This window comes from Mobula hypostoma, chromosome 1, assembly GCF_963921235.1.
Source record: "Mobula hypostoma chromosome 1, sMobHyp1.1, whole genome shotgun sequence".
NCBI classification, from domain to species: Eukaryota; Metazoa; Chordata; class Chondrichthyes; order Myliobatiformes; family Myliobatidae; genus Mobula; species Mobula hypostoma.
The window spans coordinates 252107156-252131826 of NC_086097.1; the positions used below are offsets into that span (position 1 = coordinate 252107156).

The 24671-nt window shown below is 45.4% G+C and overlaps 1 protein-coding gene across 3 annotated transcripts; it reads right to left on the bottom strand.

The window, feature by feature from the left end:
• Positions 1-7: 7 nt before the first annotated feature.
• Positions 8-21848, bottom strand: ccne2 (cyclin E2). 3 transcript variants are annotated; one of them, XM_063067253.1, is made up of 12 exons: positions 21823-21848; positions 21065-21091; positions 20897-20975; positions 20753-20815; positions 18347-18501; positions 16664-16799; positions 11125-11271; positions 9961-10056; positions 7531-7665; positions 6286-6397; positions 2335-2492; positions 8-1216 (listed from the first exon to the last, which is right to left on the bottom strand). In XM_063067253.1, the coding sequence occupies exons 2-12, from the start codon at positions 21076-21078 to the stop codon at positions 1103-1105; spliced, it is 1209 nt and encodes a 402-aa protein (XP_062923323.1). In that variant the 5' UTR covers positions 21079-21091; positions 21823-21848; the 3' UTR covers positions 8-1102. The 3 variants fall into 3 exon arrangements, with proteins under 3 accessions (XP_062923323.1, XP_062923315.1, XP_062923331.1); XM_063067245.1 differs by lacking the exon at positions 21823-21848 and adding an exon at positions 21531-21809; XM_063067261.1 differs by lacking the exon at positions 21823-21848 and adding an exon at positions 21344-21361.
• Between the last annotated feature and the right edge of the window lie 2823 nt (positions 21849-24671).

The window sequence follows — 24671 nt, forward strand, 5'->3', positions numbered from 1 at the left end:
TTTCAAACATGTTTCAAATTTAATTTCACAGCACCTAATTTCATAGTATGAGTCTTACACCTGTCCATAAAATATTCCGCTAGTTCATAGCTTACCCATTCAATGCTCATTCATAGATCACTGGAAATTGTATAGTTGGATAGCTGTCTTTAACAGGTAATTTACTGTACATTTTTACAAAACTATTTACAGTAATACAATAAAATTCATGTTCTTTGGCAGTGAGATTTAGTTTAGCTGGGTGAGGAATTAGTGGTGAACTGCTTTGAGGTTTACGTACGTGGTCTCTTTTACAGTGCAATAAACATCACTCCCTTTGCTCCTTTAGCTCAGACGGTGCAGATGAAGCCCATTAATGAGAGAATGCTTATTTGATCAGCTGCTCAGTTACAGTCCAGGCTCTAACACCCAACACAGGTCCCAACTCCATACCCCCTGCATTTTACTTGGCTACCATACAATTCTTAAAAGACAGTGCAAACCTTCAGTGAGTTACATTATCAAGACATAATACTTAACATCGGTCTGCTTATTGTAAATCGACTCAAATCTTCACAAACTTAAATCTCCACTGCAATTCACCCACCTCCCTGTTGTAAACGTACAAGAGTAATGTGATCCCTCGATAAAGTTCTCAGCTCCACAGTGCACTATTTCACAGCAGTTACATTTTACTGCAAATCAAGCAATGGCTCTGTCCTGTGACAAAATCACAGCTTTTACTAGTCTTCCCACTCCACAAGAAAATTAATCACAATGCTCGCACATCTTTCTGAATAAAACCATTATTGAAATGGATAGCATGAGCTGCCTTTTTTAAAAAAAAATGTGCAGTAGTCATCTCTGGGTTTTGTTTAAAAGTACACTTTTTCCTTCCCCAGAACAGACCCACCACAGGGGTCTTCTCGGTGGAAGTAAAACATTGTGGAGCCAGCTCCCAGCTTGCCCGTTCTTTAAAACAAATCCAAAACCATTAGATGTTTTTTCCTAAAATTAACTCCAGTAAGAGTTTCCAGCTGCATCTCAAGGCATCGTACAACCCCAGCTGTTAATTCCACAGTTGTCCGGTTTTTCCATTCATTCCTCTACAGCAAATTCAACTTCAGTACAATAAACTGGACGGTTTTTCAGTACTTTTAGGTGGAGTCAATATCCCTCCGATGGACACAGGTGACAGCCTTGCTATGGACTCCATTTTCCTCACATGCACCTCATCCTGAAAGTACAAAGTACAATTCAATTAGTTCATAGACCTATCAAATTGTCATTCAAAAGCAATCAAATGAATATAACATTCATCGCAATCTTACAAGCGTCGGGACTTTAATTTCATTGAACAGCACTCTGAAATCAATATTTGCAAATTAAAAGTTGATGGGGGCTGATTAACAACAGCCAATAAAACACTAGGGACAACAAGCAGCCGTTTCTGGAGAGGCCTGTCAGAGTGGGCCAGAGTAAAGTGGGGAGCTGAGGCTTTGGCTCAAGAGGGTTCAGCATTAAAAAGGTGAAGGTAGGCGGAGAGGATGTTTCCAATAGCGAGAGTCTAGGACCGGAGGCCGCAGCCACAAGATAGAGGGACGTCCATTTTGAACAGAGATGAAGAGGAATTTATTTAGCCAGAAGATGATATTTCTGTGGAATCTTTGCCACAGACAGCCATGGAGACCAAGTTATTGGGTATATTTAAAGCAGAAGTTGATAAGTTCTCGACGAGTAAGGGCATTAGGAGGTTATGGGAGAAGGCAGCGGGCTGGGTTGCATGTTAACGCAAACGATGCATCAATGTTTCCATATACACATGATAAATAATTTAATCTGAATTCAAATCCAAAGCTTTGTGGTTCACCACTAGTCCCAGTTTACCATCACCTGCTGTTAACAAGCTATGTAATTTAAACTTCTGGCTCCCAACCCCAACGTAGGACCTTCTCAAAGGCCTTTCTGAAGTCAGTCCACGGAGATCAGCGCCTCCCAACCTGGGGTCCACGAACCCTGATTTTCCTTTTGTAAAGGATAAACAAAACTGAAGAATAAATTTGCAGAGTGCTTGGAGCTTCCTACATTGACGCTGCCTGTCTAAACAGTATACAAGAGTACTGCTTTACTACAGACTATTAGAGCTTGCAGCTTTCCGGAGTTTAATTCCGACGTCCTTGGTGAGGAATCAGGGTGTTCTCGTTTCCTCTCACAGTACAAGGAGCTACCAGGAAGGTTAACTCGTCCTTGTATATCATCCCATTATTAAGTTTGAGTTAATTTGGGTTGTGAGGTTCCAGGGGCAGCATAGCTCGAATTCAGCACTGTCACTAATAACGAAGGTGGAATACTCACTAGCATATCCAGGTACTTGGTGTGTGTCTGGATGTTGTGTCGGTCCTCGTTTGCCACGTGTTCAAAGTCTCTCAACTTCACTGCGTTTTCTTCATTCACTGTCTTTGCAAAAGGGATCATCCAGTTAAAACACGCAGAAATGTTCTCCCATTTCAGGCCTAGAAACAAATAGGCAGAACAAATATTAGAAATAGCACACAAACACTGCAGATCATGTCAAACTGCAAGGTTATTCTGCAAGTTGATAGTATTGTTCAGACGGAATATTGTGTGTTGGCCTTCATTAGTCGGCGGATTGAGTTCAAAAGCTGTGAGGTAACGTTGCAGCTCTACAAAACCCTGGTTAGGCCACACTTGGAAAATTGTGCTCAGTTCTGATGGTCTCATTACAGAAAGGATGTGGGACCTTTGGTGCAGAGCAGATTTAGCGGGATGCTGCCTGGACTACTTGATGGCTCTGGGCTTGTATTTGCTTTGTGGGGGGGCGGGGGAGGATGCTCATTGAACCTACTGTAATATGAAAGGTTTAGATAAAGTGGACGTGGACAGAGCATTTCCTATAGTGGGGTAGTCTAGAACCAGAGGGGCACAGAATAGAGGATGTCCCTTTAGAAAAGGATTAGGAGGAATTTCTTCAGCCAGGAGGTGAATATGAGAAATTCATTGGCACGGACGGCTGTGGAGGACAATTTATTGGGTGTACTTAAAGGAGAGGTTGACAGGTTCTTGACGAGCCAGGGTGTCAAAGGTGGGAGAATGGGGTTGAAGGGAACAATAAATCAGCCGTGATGGAATGGCGGAGCAGTCATAATCATGGGAAAACACAGGCCCTTCCACCCATCTAGCCCATACTGAAACATTTAAACTGTCTACTCCCATCGACCGCCACCAGAACCCTCCACATCCCTACCATTCACGTACCTGCCCAAACTAGTTGTTCTTTTTGATATAAAAGAGGTTCATTGGGGTGGTTTTTGGGGACAGAGAGAGGGAGTCTGACCCTCTGCTCTCCATTTGAGGGCCAGTGACGCAGGCACCGCCGGCAGACCAGCAAGGACGAGGGCTGGTGGCGAGTCTGGAGTTCAGTTCCTCATTCGTCAGTGAGTTCTCGATCAACACGAAGTACAAAATCCCAAAGGTCACTCAGAAGTCTGCAGGTGTTACTCTGGGTTTCCAGGCATCAGCAGAATCTCTCGCTTACAGAGGGATTTAGTCCCAGAACAGGTAGAAGACTGGGTCAGCACAAACAAGGTGGGCCGAAGGGCCTGTTTGTTGTGGTGCTCCATAACTGAGTTGAGACCCAATGGCCAGAGCCCTGCGATTTTCTGCAAGTCTGCTGGGGACCAATATCTGCAAATCCACCAGTCCATTGCAGACCGGAGATGACTGATCCCAGGGTCAGAGTGAGAGGGAAGAGGGGAGCTAGCTTTATCACATTCTGTTTCGTTGTGTTCTGCTGAAACTGTGGGCATGCTACACTGGCGGAACAAGCACGGACTGACACTTGTGGGTTGCCCACAGAACACCTCGGACTGTGCTGGTTGCTAATACAAACATCGCATTTCACTGTTTCGATGTGACAAATCTGAGTCTGAGATCTACATCATTAAAGTTAAAACAGCACAGATACGACCAGTGGTACCACAATAAGGGCTTAATTAGGAAGGGGAAAAAAGATTATGAGAGAAAACTGGCAGGGAACATAAAAACGGACTGTAAAAGCTTTTATAGATATGTAAAAAGGAAAAGACTGGTAAAGACAAATGTAGGTCCCCTGCAAACAGAAACAGGTGAATTGATTATGGGGAGCAAGGACATTGCAGACCAATTGAATAATTACTTTGGTTCTGTCTTCACTAAGGAGGACATAAATAATCTTCCAGAAATAGTAAGGGACAGAAGGTCCAGTGAGATGGAGGAAGTGAGCGAAATACAAGTTAGTAGGGAAGTGGTGTTAGGTAAATTGAAGGGATTGAAGGCAGATAAATCCCCAGGGCCAGATGGTCTGCATCCTAGAGTGCTTAAGGAAGTAGCCCAAGAAATAGTGGATGCATTAGTGATAATTTTTCAAAACTCGTTAGATTCTGGACTAGTTCCTGAGGATTGGAGGGTGGCTAATGTAACCCCACTTTTTAAAAAAGGAGGGAGAGAGAAACCGGGGAATTATAGACCGGTTAGCCTAACGTCGGTGGTGGGGAAACTGCTGGAGTCAGTTATCAAGGATGTGATAACAGCACATTTGGAAAGCGGTGAAATGATCGGACAAAGTCAGCATGGATTTGTGAAAGGAAAATCATGTCTGACGAATCTCATAGAATTTTTTGAGGATGTAACTAGTAGAGTGGATAGGGGAGAACCAGTGGATGTGGTATATTTGGATTTTCAAAAGGCTTTTGACAAGGTCCCACACAGGAGATTAGTTTGCAAACTTAAAGCACACGGTATTGGGGGTAAGGTATTGGTGTGGATAGAGAATTGGTTAGCAGACAGGAAGCAAAGAGTGGGAATAAACAGGACCTTTTCAGAATGGCAGGCAGTGACTAGTGGGGTACCGCAAGGCTCAGTGCTGGGACCCCAGTTGTTTACAATATATATTAATGACTTGGATGAGGGAATTAAATGCAGCATCTCCAAGTTTGCGGATGACACGAAGCTGGGTGGCAGTGTTAGCAGTGAGGAGGATGCTAAGAGGATGCAGGGTGACTTGGATAGCTTGGGTGAGTGGGCAAACTCATGGCAGATGCAATTTAATGTGGATAAATGTGAAGTTATCCACTTTGGTGGCAAAAATAGGAAAACAGATTATTATCTGAATGGTGGCCGATTAAGAAAAGGGGAGGTGCAACGAGACCTGGGTGTCATTATACACCAGTCATTGAAAGTGGGCATGCAGGTACAGCAGGAGGTGAAAAAGGCGAATGGTATGCTGGCATTCATAGCGAGAGGATTCGAGTACAGGAGCAGGGAGGTACTACTGCAGTTGTACAAGGCCTTGGTGAGACCACACCTGGAGTATTGTGTGCAGTTTTGGTCCCCTAATCTGAGGAAAGACATCTTTGCCATAGAAGGAGTACAAAGAAGGTTCACCAGATTGATTCCTGGGATGGCAGGACTTTCATATGAAGAAAGACTGGATGAACTGGGCTTGTACTCGTTGGAATTTAGAAGATTGAGGGGGGATCTGATTGAAACGTATAAGATCCTAAAGGGATTGGACAGGCTAGATGCGGGAAGATTGTTCCCGATGTTGGGGAAGTCCAGAACGAGGGGCCACAGTTTGAGGATAGAGGGGAAGCCTTTTAGGACCGAGATTAGGAAAAACTTCTTCACACAGAGAGTGGTGAATCTGTGGAATTCTCTGCCACAGGAAACAGTTGAGGCCAGTTCATTGGCTATATTTAAGAGGGAGTTAGATATGGCCCTTGTGGCTACGGGGGTCAGGGGGTATGGAGGGAAGGCTGGGGCGGGGTTCTGAGTTGGATGATCAGCCATGATCATAATAAATGGCGGTGCAGGCTCGAAGGGCCGAATGGCCTACTCCTGCACCTATTTTCTATGTTTCTATGTTTCTAAACCTGCAGTGCAGTGCAGTTCAGTTCAGAGACTGCACACGCTCCGTGACCACAGGACTCCCTAAATACTGGCAGTCTAGTCTTTTCCCTCATTCTCAAGACATTCTGATTTGGATGCTGTAATTTGGCTCTGGTGGGAGAATCGAGTGAGTGTTAGAAGCAGGTGAAAGAGGCAGATGTGAGAAAATAGATCGTCAGACCATAAGAGATAGGAGAAGCAGGCCATTCAGCCCATCAAGTCAGCTCTATCATGGCTGATTTATCATCCCATTCTCTCTACCAGTGTACTATATGGATCAATGGTATAAACCGGGAGCCAAATGGACTCGTATCGCGTGATTTCTACACAAAATAGACCACGATGCAAGAACTGCCATACCTGAAGCTGTGAAGGTATCCTCCATGGGCGTGTAGTAACACAAAGCAGCAGCAGTCAGCACTCCGTACGGGAAACTTAAACTCTCCACATCCAGGATGCACAGATCCAGAAGCTGCACAGAAAGATGGTAATACGTTAATTATTTGATAGTGTACAATCAGCAGGCCCCATTGCAAATATCTAATCAGTCAACGTGGCAGCAACTCAATACACAAAAGCATGCAGACATGATCAACAGGTTCAGTTGTTCAGACCAAATACTAGAACCCAAATGAGTCTCAGGATACAACAGGTCAGATCAGTTAACGTGGTGAAGAGGATTTGATACTACAGACAAATTGCAGGTTTCTGGATGACAGCAATTTTATGCTACATCGGACAGTGATGATGCTTCCCCAAGATTTACATCAACCGGGAAAGGGGGTTATGGAATGGCAGATGCAGTTTAACGTGCAAGAGGATGTGTTTTGGGAAGTCAGACAAGCCAGGACACTTGGCAAATGAAGCTGCTGTAGAAGAGGCTCCTGGAAGTACATTGTTCAATGAAACTCGGAGCTGAAGGAAGCATTTGGCAGGTGTAAATTACTAAACGGGAAACATCAAAGTTAAAACAAATGCAGAACAGGTACAGAAGCAAAAAGGGGTACACCTCCCGAAACCACTCACTAATCAGCTTAGCTCGTCATTTAGGTGACATGCGGCAGGCTGCACGGCTCTGGTGGCCCACTAGAGGAAGGATGGCGAGGCTTTGAAAAGGGCACAGAAGAGGTTTACCAGGAAGCTGCCTGGGTTAGAAATTGGACGAATTAGAGTTGTTTTCTCTGGAGTACTGGGGACTGAGGGAAGGTTTGATAGAGGTTTATGAGAGGCAGAGAGAGTAGAAAAACAGCATCTTTTTCCCGGGATTGAAATGTCTAACACCAGAGGGCATGCAGTTAAGGTGAGAAGGGGCAAGTATTTTTTTAAATATACACAGAATGGTTGGCACCTGGAACGTGCTGCCTGGGGTGGTGGTAGAAGCAGATGTGTTAGAGACTTGTGACATTTAGACAGACACATGAATGTGAGGAAAATGGAAGGATAAGGACATTGTGTAGGCGGAGGAAATTAGTTTAGTTAGCCACTTGATTACCAGTTTAATTGGTTCACCATGACAATGTGGGCCGAATACCCTGTTGTGTTCTGGTATTAATTACTTTAAACTGGTTTTTAAAACAGTTGCTTGAAAACACTGAAAGTAGTTACCCGAGCAATCTGTATGAAGACATCTTGCGAATACTGAGGAAAGGACATGTTCGGTACTTCTTTTAAAAAGACAATTTGAAGGTAAAGGTTTAACCAGCAAACAACAGTCACCGGACACAACTCCCAATTCAGTGCCTAGGGAAAAGGAAAACAAAATACTGAGTTACTTCGTACTGTGTGATCATTATTACTGTTGAAATGAGTCTGCAAGTTCAAGGTACACATCACCATATATAACTTGACTCATTTTCTTGCAGCCATTCACATGAAAAGAGAAATACAACTTATGAAAAACTATAAACAAAAGCTGACAAACAACCAATGTGTAAAAAAAGGTTCCAGTAAATCGATACAGAGAACACGATTTCTAAACTCCTTGAAAGTTAATTGATCGGTCAAATTTGCAAATAGAGGGAAAAATTAATGTGCAGAAACCAGTCTCCTTTTCAATGGAGCCCAACTGAGAGGCCACAGCGTCTGAGCCGAAACACCAGAAGCTTTAACAGCTCTCAGTGAAGCGAGCCGCCATCTCATTCTCAAATGCGACTTTGATAGAGATGAACAAGAGGCAAAGATGGAGTAGGCAGCCACAGACTCCTCTCTGGTGCAAGAGTGGCTTCATAGAGGTGTACAAGATTAGGGCACAATGCTTGGGGAGGAGCTCAGATCAATTCCAACGTCATCAGCAAGGAGTGTAAATCTTCTTCCCCCGTGAACACTCTGACCTGCTCCCACTGTCCAAAATGTACCGGTAAGCAGATCATTGTAAATTGTCCTGTGATTAGACTAGGGTTAAATAGGTGGGTTACTGCGCGGTGCACCCCCATTTACAACAGAGGTGAGAAGGAATTTCTTTAGCCAGATGGTGGTGAGACTGAACTTCATTGCCACTGACAGCTGTGGTGGCCAAGTCATTGAGTATATTTAAAGCGAATAGGTTCTTGATTAGTCAGAGCATCAAAGGTTACAGGGAATGGGATTGAGAGAGATAATAAATCAGCCTTGATGGAATGGCAGAACAGACTCAATGGGCTGAATGGCCTGATTCTTCTGTGTCCTATCCTTGTGTTACCCCTGGTTCCTTTGCAACACAAAATGCTGGAGGAACTCAGCAGGTCAGGCAGCTTCTATGGAAACGTTTCAGGATGTGACTTTTCATCAGGACTGGAAATGAAGGGGGAAGATGCTAGAATAAAAAGATGGGAAGGTGAGGAGTGCAAACTGGCAGGTGACAGGTGAGAGGGAGGGTAGGCGGGGATTTGTAGTTGGCTTCTGTCTGAGGCAAGAACTACTTCTAAACTAAAGACACAATTCTATACACAAACAATACCCTCTTTCACTGCTCTTAATTAAACAATAAAGAGACACTTTCAAGATCAACTCTCGTTAATGAGTGATTGTTTAACAGGCAAATTCTTCAAAAGGTTGCATGTTTGAAATTCTGTAACACAAAGGTGTGGGTTCCAAATCATTCAGTGTTTTTCAGACATTAGGAGAAAAAAAACTTATGACAATATTCTGAGATGCTGGAAATCCAGAGAAAAACACGCACACACACACAATGCTGGAAGAACTCAGCAGGTCAGGCAGAATCTGTGGAGGGAAATAAACAATCGATGTTTCGGGCCGAGACCCTTCACCAGGACTGAAGAGCGGGAAGATGCTTGAATGAGGTTGGGGAGGGGGAATAAGGACAAGCTGGCAGGAGATGGACAAGACCAGCAGGACTGATAAATAAATAGATAAAAGACTTCAGAAGGGATCAGACTGAAAAGCAAGAGAATAGTCACTGGGACTCGAGCAGGTCCCCTCCATGGCTGACCCGCTGAGTTCCTCCAGCTCAGTACTGTGGTGTGATGGTACCAGACTGGAGTTACTTCGCACACAATTACAGGATTCTCAGCTTACGTCTCTGCATCTCCCTAGATGCCCTTGTCATGTGTAACACTTAGCTCACAGCTCACAAGATCTCCTCTACACTGGGAAGACCCATGGTGATGGGCGGGGGGGGGGGGTTCCAGCTGCTTGTGGGAAGGAACCAGAGCACCCGGACGAAACCCATTCAGTTCACAGGGAGGACATACAGACTCCTTCAGATGGCATCGGAATTGAACTCGATGGCCCCAGCTGCAAGTGTTGCTCTAGCCACTACGACATTGTGCATCTATCGAGTGTATTTCATGCATTGCTGCTATTAACCAACAAATTTCATGACACACCATTGATAATCAACCCGATTGTGACTCAATTCCTTCAAAAAGGACAAGCTCAAAGCAACACACTACATGCTGGCAAAACTAGCGGGTCAGACAGCATCTATGGAAGTGAAAACAGTCGACATTTCAGGTCGAGAGTCCTCATCAGGACTGGTGAGGAAGGGAGAAGCCAGAACTAGGACGAGCTTAGATCTGTGATGTTCAAGCACGTTACCTTTAAAATAATTAACTCCATATCCAGTATCTCTGTTTCCGTGCATGCTCCGTCTGTGACATACGCAAACTCATTCAGTTTTGGAGGGTAGATTTCCTGAAATAAAAAGAACCGTAAATGTAAAATTAGATTTTAAGAGAGTTTACTTTTATGCCACGTGGTCTCACGGGAAGCTGCATTGCAGCTGAGAGCAAGGCTCAACAACGGGTTGTCAAAACTGCCCAACGCATCACAGGCACAGGGCTGCCTACCACCAGGGGCAGACATACAGAAAGGGCCAGAAACATCAGGAAGGATCTCACATCCCCTGCTCACGGACTGTCCGTCCCACTCCCATCAGGGAGGAGGCTACGTAGCATCCATGCTGGGACCACCAGACTCAAAAACAGTTACTTTCCCCAAGCAGTGAGGCTGATCAACACCTCCACCCACTAACCCACCCCTCCACACCCCCAACCACCACTACTTTATCATTTCCTGTCAGTCACCTCATGTACAGACACTCCTGTGCCGAGCGTCACTTCATGGGCATATACAGTCAATCTTAAACTATCTTATGCATTTATATTTATTGTGTTTTCTACTATCGTGTTCTTTATCCTTGTTTTTTTTTTAACTACATCAGACACAGATTAGCAGTCATTTTGATCTTTACATTTAAATGTCCTAATGTATCTGCATCTACCACCACCCTGGCCGGGTGTTCCAGGTACCCATCACCGCCTTGTGTCAAAATGCTACCTCTGACATCCCCCCTATACTTTCTTCTAATCACCTTAAAATTATACCCCCTTGTATTAGCCATGTCCACCTGGGAAAAAAGCCTCTGGCTATGCCTCTTACCATCTTGTACACCTCTCATCCTTCTTTGCTCCAAACAAAATCCCTAGCTCGCTCAACCTGTCCTTGTAAGACACGCTCTCTAAACCAGGCAGCATCCTGGTAAATCTCCATCTTCCCAACACCCTGCTCCTGCCTTATGGGTGCCACAGTAGCAACGCTGTTGCAGTCCGATTTCAGAGTTCAAGCCCGGCATCCTCTCAGTGGAATGGTTAAATCTGGGGCTCGGGAGGGCCAAAAGGGTCTGCTCTGTCGTTTAACTGTAAATAAAATAAAATCTGCTCGAAACAATACTCGCCCACTACGCCAGCCGCACATCCTTACCTCCAGCTTTGCCGCGATGAACAGCGAGGAGATGCCGATAAGTTGCAGCTTGCTTTTATGAACATTCTCCTGAGTAAACATGAACCGATCAAAAAAATCCTGAGCCAGGTAAAAGGTTTCTCTATGGAGCATGTAAACATCACAAACCTGCAAAGCAGAAGCCAGAAAATTGTCGGGCACACGAATAGTACAAAGCTGTGACGGTAACAGAAACACGGCAACGCTTGGACTCGTTAGGACTCCGCACGCAACTTGTGTTGTATATGTAAACATTATTATTTTTGTTATCTTTTTGTCTCTGCAGTTTATTCTCTCGTGCACACTGGTTGGTTGTCCGTCTTTGTGTCCACTGAGTTTATTAGGTTTACTGTGAATACCCACAAGAAATTTAACCTCAGGGTAGTACATGCTGACATACTTAGACAATAAATTTACTTTAACCTGCAGGCTGCCCCAGCACATCGGACTGTTGGTCGTTGACAACACACACTGTACGTTTTGATGTACATGTGATAAGTAAGTTAACCTTCACAAAACTAACTAGCTTGCTGTCATTAAGGGCATATAAGAACTGACTTCCCCTCGCTCCACTTCTCTTCTTCCATTCCCCATTCTGGTTCCTCTCCCCTCTTTCACCTGCCCATCACCTGAGTCCCCTCCTTTCCTTTTTCCCCCATGGTCCACTCTCCTCTGCAATCAGATTCCTTCAACCATCTACCACCTCACAGCTTCTCACTTCACCCCCTCCCCCCACCTGTCTCCCCCATCATCTGCCAGCTTGTACTCTTAACCCTCTCTCACCATCTTCTCCCCCTTTTCTTTCCAGTCCTGAGGAGGGTCTCGGCTCAAAACCCAATTTGTTTTCATTTCCATGGATGCTGCCTGACCTGCTGAGTTCCTCCAGCATTGTGTGTGTTGCTCTGGATTTCCAGCAGTTACAGGATCTCTCGTGTTTATGAAAGATAAGTATTTCCTTTCCCTGCGGGTATGGGAAGTTAACCTGAATAGGTTTTTATTAATTCACCAATGTTGTCAGCACCATCTCAGATTGCGACAAGGCGTGACAGACCAGCTAACTGAGTGAGGTTACAACCACCTTCCACTCAAGGTCAGTAAAGACCAAGGAGTTGATGGCAGATTTATTTAGAGATGTGGCATGGGACAGACCCCTCCAGCCCAACGAGCCACACTGCACAGCAACCCACTTATTCACAGGACCATTTACAACCAGCAACTGACCTACTAAACAGTACGCTCTTGGAATTTGGGAGGAAACCAGAGCACCCGGAAGAAACCCAAGCACTTACAGGAAGAAAACATAGAAAATAGGTGCAGGAGTAGGCCATTCGGCCCTTCAAGCCTGCACCGCCATTCAGTATGATCATGGTTGATCATCCAACTCAGAACCCTGTACCTGCCTTCCCTCCATACCCCCTGATCCCTTTAGCCACAAGGGCCATATCTAACTCCCTCTTAAATATAGCCAATGAACTGGCCTCAACTGTTTCCTGTGGCAGAGAACTCCACAGATTCACCACTCTCTGCGTGAAGAAGTTTTTCCTAATCTCGGTCCTAAAGGGCTTCCCCTTTATCCTCAAACTGTGACCCCTCATTCTGGACTTCCCCAACATCGGGAACAATCTTCCTGCATCTAGCCTGTCCAATCTCTTTAGGATTTTAAATGTTTCAGTAAGATCCCCCCTCAATCTTCTAAATTCCAACGAGTATAAGCCTAGTCGATCCAGTCTTTCATCATATGAAAGTCCTGCCATCCCAGGAATCAATCTGGTGAACCTTCTTTGTACTCCCTCTATGGCAAGGATGTCTTTCCTCAGATTAGGGGACCAAAACTGCACACAATACTCCAGGTGTGGTCTCACCAAGGCCTTGTACAACTGCAGTAGCACCTCCCTGCTCCTGTACTCGAATCCTCTTGCTATAAATGCCAGCATACCATTGGCATTTATAAGAACACACAAACTTCTCACAGTTTCGGAACTGAACTCTGAGTTTGGAATGGGAAGTCGAGGGAACACACATTAGTTCGCACTGAGGGATCAGCAGTGGAAAAGGTAAGTGGTTTCAAATTCTGGGTGTCAACGCAGATTGCACAATAGCTATATTTTTATTTTAAAAAGAGTTTGAGGAGATTTGGTACAGCTAAGATTTCTGTGGAGAGCATTCTTACTGCTTGCATCACTCTCTGGTATAGAGGCTCCAAAGCACAGGATTGTAAACTCAGCCAGCTCCACTGCGAGCACCAGCCTCCCCAGAAGAGGACATCTTCAAAGGGCGATGCCCCAGAAAGGCAACATCCATCGTGAAGAACCCTCCCCACCCAGGACATCCGCCTTCTCATTGTTACCAACAAGGTGGTGGGACCGGAGCCGGAAGAACATTTCAAAAACGACATCCTCGCCTCCTGCACGTTTCTGACCAGACAATGAACCAACCCAAGAACACTGCCTCAGCTTTTGCAGTACTTTTTTTAAAAAACATTTCTTATTGTAATTCATGTACATTTAGGTGTTGCATTGTACTGCTGCCACAAAACAAATTTCACAATATACCGGACTGATCATAAACTTGATTCTGAGCCTGAGAGCTGGACGAGATTAGACAGTAGTTCCCAAAGCTAACTTCTACAAACATTAGTCAAATATATCAAGTCCGACTTAATACTCCTACGTAAAATGAGATGAGGTAGACTGAGGACTGACCGGGAACTCTGGCTAGTAATTTACCAGCAGTGATAATAAGCCCAAATCAGGGTCTCTGAATCAGAGTCTCTGTATCCTCTGCAGCACAGGTTCCCAACCCGGGTTCAATAGTCCTCTTGCTTAATGGCATCAGTCCACGGCGTGAGAAACACTGGGAACCCCCGAACCAAAAAGAGGTACGGGAGTGTGACGGCATTCTACACTCTCCTAGCTAGATGCAGAACCAATACTAAGACCATAAGACATAGGAGCAGAATTAGGCCATTTGGCCCATCGAGTCTGCTCTGCCATTTCATCATGGCCAATCCAAATTTTCCATCTTCAGCCCCACTCCCCGGCTGTCTCTTTGTAACCTTTGATGCCATGTCCAATCGAAAACCTATCAAGCTCTGCCTTAAATACACCCAACGACCTGGCCTCCACAGCTGCCTGTGGTAACAAATTCACCACCCTCTGGCTAGATGGAGAGATGGAAAATTAACCAGAACCCTACTGAGGAATGGACAAAATGAAAGAAATTTCTCTGCATCGCTGTTTTAAACAGACACCCCTATCTTGTCCTAGATTCCCACTGTGGGAAACATCTTTTCCACATCTGCACTGTCTAGGCCTCTCAACATTCGAAAGGTTGCAATCAGATCCCTCTCATCCCAAATTCCAGCGAGTACAGACCCAGAGCCATCAACCATTCCTCGTATGATAACCCATCCTTGTGAATCTCCTCTGAACCCTCTCCAATTCCAACACATCTTATAAAGCCTCAGCATCACATCCCTGCTAGACCTCTTGAGATGAATGCCAACATTGCATTTGCCTTCCTCACCACTGACTCAATCTGCAAGTTAACCTTTAGGGTGTTCTACACAGGGACTCAAGTCCCTTTGTATCTCAGATTTTTGGATATTCTCTCCGTTTAGAAAATAGCCTGCACATTTATTTCTACTACCAAAGTGCATGACCATGCATTTTCCAACATTGTATTTCATTTGCCACTTTCTTGCCTATTCTCCTAATCTGTCCAAGTCCTTCTGCAGCCTATTTGTTTCCTCAACACTGCCTGCCCCTCCACCAATCTTCGTATCAACTGCAAACTTGGCAACAAATCCATCTATTCCATCATCTAAGTCATTGATATACAGCATAAAAAGAAGTGGTCCCAACACCGACCCCTGCGGAACACCACTAGTCACTGGCAGCCAACCTGGAAAGGATCCTTTTACTCCCAATCACTGCCTCCTACCAATCAGCCAATGCTCTAACCATGTTAGTAACTTTCCTGTAATACCTCAAGTGTGGCACCTTGTCAAAGGCCTTCTGAAAGTCCAAACATACAACATGCACTGCATTTCTCTATCTATCCTATTGGTCAACCTCCGCTTTAAATGAATGCTACAGATTCACCACCCTCTGGCTAAACACCAAAGCATCTGGAGGCCAGTAAACCAAGGCGGCAACACAAGTGACAGTCCGTCCTCAGTCACTTCCTCCACCAGCAGCTGCTGCTGCAGGGAGCATCGTTACCTTCCAGACCACTCTGCTGTCATCTCCACCGTAGACACAGGTGAAACACTGCTGGGTTTGCCAAAGCCACTCAACCCCATTTCACGATCACTTTCACCTCCCCCATCCTAACAACTTTCTACAGGAGCACCGTCCAGTGTCCCGTCCGGCTGCATCATTGTGTGGTAGGAAGCTGCAAGGCATCGGACTGCAAGACCCTACAGAGAGGAGCATCATTGGAGTCTCTGCACACACCATTTGTGACATTTACCTGGAGCAAGCGCCACAGATCACATTGAAACCTATTAAATACGGAAATGCCTAGATCGAGAGGATGTTTCCTACAGAGGGGGAAGACTAGGACTGGACAGCGGCCTCGGAACAGAGAGGCATCCATTTAGAACAGAGATGCTGCAATACCTGCAAACTGAAGCTTTGAATATCAAATGCAGAACAGAGAACCCTACAGTACAGGCCCCTCGGCCCACAATGTTGTGGTGATCTTTTATTCTACTCCAAAATCAACCTAATCTTTCCATTCCACAGAGCTTCCCATTACCCATGTGCCCAAGAGTTGTGTGTTTTGGAAATGTACAGATGTCCCCAATTTACCCCTGGCAGGGTACTCCACACACCCATTACTCTATGTAAAGAACTGACATCTCCCTTATACTTTCCTCCAACCATCTTAAAATTATTCACCCTGATATTAGCCACTTCCACCCTGGGGAAAAAGTCTCTGCCCACGATCTGTGCCTCATTTCATCTTGTACACCTCTGTCCAGTCGCCTCTCATCTTGTACACCTCTGTCCAGTCGCCTCTCATCCTCCTTCGCTCGAGAGAGAAAGAACCCTCTCTCAACTCATCTTCAAAAGACTGGCTCTCAAATCCGAGCAGCATCCTCATTCCTCTGAAGCTTCCACATCCTTCCTGTAATGAGGTGACCAGAACCGAATACAATACTCCAAGTGTGGTGTAACCAGGGCTTTACTGAGCTGCAACGTTACCTCAACGGCTCTCGAACTCAATCCCCTGACTAATGAAGGCCAACATACCACACACTTTAACCACTATCAACTGGCACAGAAACTGAGGGGTTGATTGACAATGGAGTACATGATCCCTCAAAGCTACTGTGCAAATTGAATGCTGATAATTCGAATCCAAATCTATCCTTCAGTTAGTCCTGACGAAGGGTCTCGGCCTGAAACGTCGACTGCGCCTCTTCCTATAGATGCTGCCTGGCCTGCTGCGTTCACCAGCAACTTTGATGTGTGTTGCTAAGATAATGAAACAAGTTTAGTATATACTGACAAACCTCTATTAGCCAGTCGAGTAGAATTGCTCTCATTTTTGGCTGTAAGGACGGGTGCAAGGAGAGAACATCTTTACTGTGCGTGTATTTTATTTCCTTCTTCAACATGTTTGACCAAACGTCTTCAGAGCTTCCCCAGCTAGAAACAGAAAAACCAAGTCAGGAAAGCACCACTAACACAAGAACACATTTGATGTTAATAAGCTCTTTCAAAATCTCTCTGCAGGAATACACATTAAGACAATCTGCTTCCTCCGACTCTGCATCTTCAGACAGCTCCTGGAAAAGATCGCTGAAGTAGCTACAGAACACGATTTCATGCCGTCTCTCAGCCCACTTCAGTTTGGTTCCATTTGAGAAACCATTTCCTTTTCAAATCTCATAACACCCATCAGTTTCAGGATCGTCAGTCCATTCGTCATTTTCACCGCTTTTAACGTATTACCTCTGGGTCTGAAATATGTAGCGCAGTAGTGTGGCGCTAGTGCAAATGCTTCACAGGGCCAGTGATCTGGGTTGAAGTCCCACCGCTGTCTATAAGGAGACCACGTGGGTTTCCTCCGGGTGCTCCAGTTTCCTTCCACACTCCAAAGATGTACAGATTAGGGGCAGTTAGTTGTGGGCAGGCTGCATTGGCACCAGAAATGGGTGGGCTGCCCTCTGCCCAGCACATCCTCGGACTGTGTTGGTCGTTGACACAATGGATACATTTCACTGATGTACATGTGACAAAAAGTTAATCTTTAGAGGTGCATTTTTAATACCCCTTACTGGTCTCCATGCAGATTTTGGTTTCGAACTTTAGGAAACTTCAATCACTTCCACGTACAACTGAACTGCCCAAGAATATAGTCTGACACTCCCTACAGCTGAAACTGATAGTCATTATCATGGTATACTTAAAAATGTTAGCATCTCAAACTAAATTCAACTTATTGTGTTAAGGTTACAGGCTGGTTAGGTTAATATTAAGGTAAGCACAATATAGTGGGCAAAGGACCTTACTGCGCTGTACCCATGATTAGGCCAGGGTTAAATCTGGGGTTGTTGTGCATCTCAGGGCCTGTACCCCGCTGTACCCATGATTAGGGTAGGTTTAAATCTGGGGTTGTTGCATGGCACGAAGGGCCAGAAGGGCATTTCTGTGCCATATCTCAATAAATAATGTTCTCTGTTCAGGCTGTGGACACAATCTCTCTACTGGAAACTAGGGTGCTCAAATTTAATTATTATCTATTTTATTTACTTAGAGATACAGTGCAAATTAGGCCCAATGAGCCACCCAGCAATCCCCAATTTTACCCTAGCCTAATCACGGGACAATTACAATAATAATTGTTCTTCTAACCGGTACATCTTTGGACTGTGCAAGGAAATTGGAGAAAAGCCACAAGCTCAAGGGGAGAATGTATAGACTTGCACAGGAGGACGCTGGAACTGAACGCTGAACTCCAACGTCCAGAGCTGTTATAGTGTCGCACTAACTGCGACAGTACCATGCTGTCTTACTTTTAAAACATCAACTTATAATCCACTTCTCAGCCAACAGATAAAACTTTAGCAGCATTGAAATTTTAACCATCAGACCATTTCAGCATACTTTTGGCAAACACAAACACTTGGGGTAAAGATTTAGAAGCTTTCCATTGAAATGTTGCCCCAAATCCTATGCAGCAGGGTACTTACCCAAGAGGTGGTAGCGGTGATTTGTTTAGGAATAAATTTTTAAACCTATATTGTGTGAACTTGGAGAAGTCTTCAGTGAGATCGTTCTCTTTGTGGGGTGTAGGGATAAGGACACACGGACTAACACCTCCGGGTGCAATGGGAGCCCAACAACTCTGTCAAAAAAAATAAAGTTATTGTAATTTGGAGCTCTGATCAAATGCTACTACAAACAGAGCACAGCAGCACCTCCACTTTCTTAGAAGATTCAGCATGACATCTAAAACTTTGACAAACTTCTACAGATATGTGGTGGAGTATATTGACTGGCTGTATCACAGCCTGGTATGGAAACAGCAATGCCCTTGAGAAGAAAATCCTCAAAAAGTGGTGGATATACCCAGTCCATCACAGGTAAAACCCTCCCCACCATTGAGCGCATCTACACGGAGTAGGGTCACAGGAATTCAAGGACCCCCATCACCAGGGACGTGTGTTCTCACTGCGGTTGCCATCAGGAAGGAGTCACAGGAGCCTCAGAAACCACTCTACCAGAATCAGGAATAATTATTATCCTTCAGCCATCGGGCTCCTGAACCAGAGGGGATGACTTCACTCACCCCATCACTGAAACGTTCCCACAACCTGTGGACTCACTTTCAAGGACTCTTCATCTCGTTTTCTGGCTAAATTATTGCTATTTATTTATATTTGCACAGTTTGTTGTCCTCTGCACTCTTAGCGAATACCCTAGCTGTCTGGTCTTTCACTGATTCTGTTAATAGTTACTATTCCATAGATTTACTGAGTATGCCCGCAAGAAAGTTAACCTCAGGCTTGTCTATGGTGAAATGCTGAACGCACTTTGATAATAACATTTGAACTTTGAATTTTAAGCACCCTCTGCTGGTCGCAGTATTTCAAAAAACGATAAAATACTGAGGCACACATTTTAAGCTTGCTGCTACTAATTCCATCTTATATTCATAAATAAACACAGGTTCACAGTAATTTAGAATGGGAAAGCTGTTCAAAATAATTGATCCCCACCCCCCGCCCCAGGGTCCAGCATCTCGGAAAGTTAGCAGCAAGTGGGAGCCCAGTTGAGGCTGATGGAAGGGAAGGCGGCATTAATAATGGGGTGATGATGAATGAAGAGGCATCGGTCTCACGCTGAACGGCGTTGGGAATGAACGAGCCCCGGGTTGAGGTGTGAACCCCGCAATACCCCGAGGCCAGAGTGTCACTCACATCCCACCTCTGATTTCCCCCCAGCTAAACGTTCGCGAGGGAAAACTTCCCGCGTTTATTCATTTCCGTCTTAATTTAACGACCGGGTCCGGCCGCTCCGATCGATCGACCCCCCAGCCCCGGTTCAAAGCCCCACACCGGTCACCCGACACGGTTACAGTGGGTCGGCTCCGCGGGTTAAAGCCGGGGTCGCGGGGACCCCGCTGACCTTCCCGCCGGTCTGTTACCCCGTTTTGCAAATTAAACCCCCTACCCCGGGGGGGGGGGGTTGTTGGGTTTGCACAGTCCCTGTAGAGGACGGTGGGGGTCGGGTCGGGGGGTGGGGGGAGATACAGTTAGCCCGCACCCCCCACCCCATCCGCGCTGCCAGAACTTCGCCCGCCAACCTCTGAGCACAATGGGAAAACACCGCGTTTTCTCTCATAATAAAAATGTATATTCCTGCTTCCGGGCGGGTTTTCATTTTAAATTTTAGTGCGGGAATTGAAAACCCTTCTCCCCCCACCCAGCTCCTGCAAGGCGGGCGGGCGCGCCTCCGCCAGGGACCTCCCTTCCTCGCAGGAGAAGCCGGAACCGGCGGCGGGACAGCGCGCTCACCCGGCCCTGTCCCGTCCACAGAACCCCCAAAATAACACCCAAGTCAATCAAAGCTCCAACGGAGCACACCGAGCCCTCCCAACCACCAGCACTGCGGCGGGTACGCAATACCGCCTCTCCGTCGGGTGCACTTGGAAGTTTTAAAGACATGTCGCACGATTAAAGCATCAAAAATATATATTGTTTGCTTACTTGAACAAAATGCACAACCTTATCCAAAATAACACTTCCTCCACCCCCAACCACACTGGACCCTCAGAATCAGGTTTAATAAGGATGCCAAATCATTGGGCATATTTACGGCGGAGGTTAATAAGTTATTAAGGGTGTCAAAGGTTACAGGGGAATGGGGTTGAGGGGGATAATTAATCAGCCATGATGGAATGGTGGAGCAGACTAGATGGGCCGAATGGCCCGGTTCCGCTCCATTATCTATCACTGGCAGAGATGCTGAAATTTGCTGTACCCCACCTCGCTTTACCCAGGAGGAGCATTTAGTACATCTCTGCAGTAACACTGTCCAAATCGACGCCAATTCTCATTATCATCCCCACAAAGATGCGAATAGAAGTCCCCTACCTGTATCTGGAACTGATGTCTTCGCTTATTAACTTCTGCTTCGTGGCAACGTTGCTTGCATTCCTAGAATGAAATTAACTTGTTACTGTACCAGTCAGCTGTATCATTTTTTTGGTATAAAACATTGTCAAATTATACACTTACTTCAGATTTCCTCCTCTTGGACTGCATGGGGCCATTCTTTTGTTCCTCCACTTTCGCCTGCCTAGCTTGTAAACGATCACTGTTTAAAACAGACAGGATTGATCATAAGCATCACCTCCCATCTCACCCCCACCCCGCCAAATGCATGAAAAATAAATATTTCCTCACCTGCGTCTCGACATCCTCTTGAAAATCCTGTAAAAATATCAATTGTAAAACATTACATACACAATATTGATATTTTACAAAAAGACCCACGGCATTAACTTCATGTCAGCCTCAATGTCATCTACATTTTTAAAAAATAAGAGGACATTTAATGAAAATGTAACCGAAAGGGCTTTTTTTTTGCAAAAGAGGTTCCTTTGAAACTGCCCTTTGGCGCATGAGCAACAGTCGACTTTAACTTAATATTATATCCACTCAAAATAAACACCCCGTAGCAACCTTATTTATACTATCCTCAATATATTTGTCATTAATTGGGTTGATGGTGAAGTATAAAGAGTACGTCTTTGATATTTTTAAGATTACTTGATGTCCCACCCGGTTCCGCGCCAATTTACACTGAGCGGGTAAAGCCTGGATTGGACACGGTCACAGAACAGCCGCCAACTCTATTAAACACACTCGCCTTTGCACTAAATAACCTCAGTATCGCAATTTTCCACCTCGCCTTCAAATCACGGTCACAGAAGTCTCCTGGCTGAAGTTCTTTTTTGTACAAGCACACACTTACAGAGAAGCCGGTGAATTAAATGCATGCAGCGCTTAAAGAACCCGGCGCTGGCTCCCATTAATCATTTCCCGAGCCGGTCATACACATCAGTGCATTTGCTTCCCTCCCGCCACTTTAGGCACAGGCTGGGTATTTTTAGGGACAAGAGCCTGCGTGCATGGTCCCAGTGCCTGAAGCCGCTCCTTACCCCGGCTGCCGTGCTGCCGCTGCCCAGAAAGGTCTCCGCTGGCGCCGGCGCCAACACTTTTAACAAGCCAGCAAATCCAATGCGCATGTCCCCCAGGTGAACGAAAAATACACTTTCCCCCCGGCTCGACTATTCCTCAATATGACCGACTCAGCATACCTCTATTAATCCAAAACGTGCTTCGCTTGGGCAAATGATAATTTTGAAAAGTTTTAATTTTGGAGAAATTGCCCGCTAGCTTCTGGAGCCGCCTCCGGCCCCTCCCCCGGGGTGGGGATTTAAAAAACACCAATCGTCGCAACAAACCGGCCGCGCAACGTGAGTTTGGCTCCGAATGTAAACACAAACTCCAGTTCGGGCTGTCACTGCCGTCCCGCGTGCTAATAACATCGGACACAACCAATAAACACTAACTGTAAATTGCTACTAAATCTACCAGCGGGCATTTCATTTCATCAGACCTTAAGTAGCGCTCAACCTGAACTGTGAGTGGATGTTTCCGATTAAGACCAGAGGTCACAGCCTCCGAATCCCTTCAGAACAGAGATAAGGAGGGATTTCTTTCACCAGAATCTGACGAATTCATTGCCACAGGCAGCCGTGGAGACCAAATCACAAACACGAGACATTCTGCGGACACTGGAAATCCAGAGCAACACATACAAAATGCTGGAGGAACTCAACAGGTCAGGCAGTGTCTATGGAAAAGTGCTGATGGAGGGTCTTGGCCCGGAACGTCGACTGTACTCTTTTCCACAGACGCTGCCCGGCCTGCTGAGCTCCTCCTGGCCATTTGGGCGGGTCGCTTCCAAGTCATTGGGCATATACAAAGCGGAGGTGCATAGGTCAGGGTGTCAAAGGTTACAGGGAGAATGGGGTTGCGAGGGATGATGGATCATCCATGACGGGCTGAATGGCCTAATTCTCCTCCTATGTTTTATGCACCAAAAGACGATAAGACCAAAAGACACAGGAGCAGAATTAGGCCATTCAGCCCATCGAGTCTGCTCTGCCATTCATCATGGCTGATCTCAACCCCATACACCTGTCTACTCACCATATCCTTTGATGCCCTCACTGATCAGGAAACAGTAACTTCTGCCTTAAATATAATCACAGACTTGGCCTCCACCAGTCTGTGGCAGAGCATTCCACAGATTCACCACTCTCTGGCTAAAAAAAATCCCTCCTTGCCTCAGTTCTAAAATGTCACCCCTCAATTTTGAGGCTCTGCCGTCTAGTTCTGGACACCCCCCACCATAGGAAACATCCTCTCCACACCCATCCTATCTAGTCCTTTCAATATTCAGTAGGTTTCAATGAGATTCCCCCACATTCTTCTAACTTCCAGTGAGTACAGGCCCAAAGTTGTAAAATGCACCTCATATGTTAACCTTTATTTCCAGAATCATCCTCATGAACCTCCTCTGGGCTCTCTCCAATTACAACATATCCTTTCTGAGATATGGGACCCAAAACTATTGAAAATACCCCAAGTGCAGCCTGACCAGTGTCTTATAAAGACTCAGCATTATCTCCTTGAATTCTTCTGCTAGAATTCTATTCCCCTTGAAGTAAATGCCAATATGGTAAAATAAACTCAACCTGTGAATAAACCTCCTGGGAGACCTGCACGAGGACTCCTAAGTCCCTCTGCACCTCTGATGTTTGAACTTTCTCCCCATTTAGATAATATTCCGCACTATTGTTCCTTTTACCAAAATGCATTAACATACATTTCCCAACACTGTATACCATCAGCCACTTTTTTGCCTATTCTTCCAATTTGTCCAAGTCCTGCTGCAATCGCATTGCTTCCTCAGCACTACCCACCCCTCCAGCTACCTTTGTATCATCCACACAAACTTTGCCACAAAGCCATCAATTCCATTATCTAAATCACTGACAAACTATGTGAAAAGCAGTGGTTCTAACACAGACCCCTGAGGAACACCACTAGTCACTGGCAGCCAACCAGAAAAGGCCCCTTTTATTCCCACTCGCTACCTCCTGCCTGTCAGCCATTCCTCTATCCATGCCAGTATCTTTCCTCTAATGCCTTAGGATCTTATCTTGTTAAGCAGCCTCGTGTGTGACACCATATCAAATGCTTTCTGAAAATTTAAGTAAATGACATCCACTACCTTTCCTTTGTCCACCCGGTGTCTCAGAAAGGCAGCGTCTGTCTGTTATTGAGGACCTCCAGCACCCAGGGCATGCCCTTTTCTCACTGTTACCATCAGGTAGGAGGTACAGAAGCCTGAAGGCACACACTCAGTGATTCAGAAACAGCTTCTTTCCCTCTGCCATATGATTCCTAAATGGACTTTGAACCCTTGAATACTGCCTCACTTTTTAAAAAATACACAGTATTTCTGTTTTTCAACGTTTAAAAAATCTATTCAATATATGTAATTGATTTACTTGTTTATTTACTATTATTATGTTTTATTTTATTTATTATTCTTATTGTTCTCTCTCTGCTAGATTATGTATTACATTGAACTGCTGCTGCTAAGTTAACAAATTTCACGTCACATGCCGGTGATAATAAACCTGATTCTGATTCTTGTTACTTCCTCAAAGAATTCTAACAGACTTGTCAGGCAAGATTTCCCTTTACAGAAACCATAGAAACATAGAAAATAGGTGCAAGAGTAGGCCATTCGGCCCTTCGAGCCTGCGCCGCTATTCAGTATGATCATGGCTGATCATCCAACTCAGAACCCCACCCCAGCCTTCCCTCCATACCCCCTGATCCCTTTAGCCACAAGAGCCATATCTAACTCCCTCTTAAATATAGCCAATGAACCAGCCTCAACTGTTTCCTGTGGCAGAGAATTCCACAG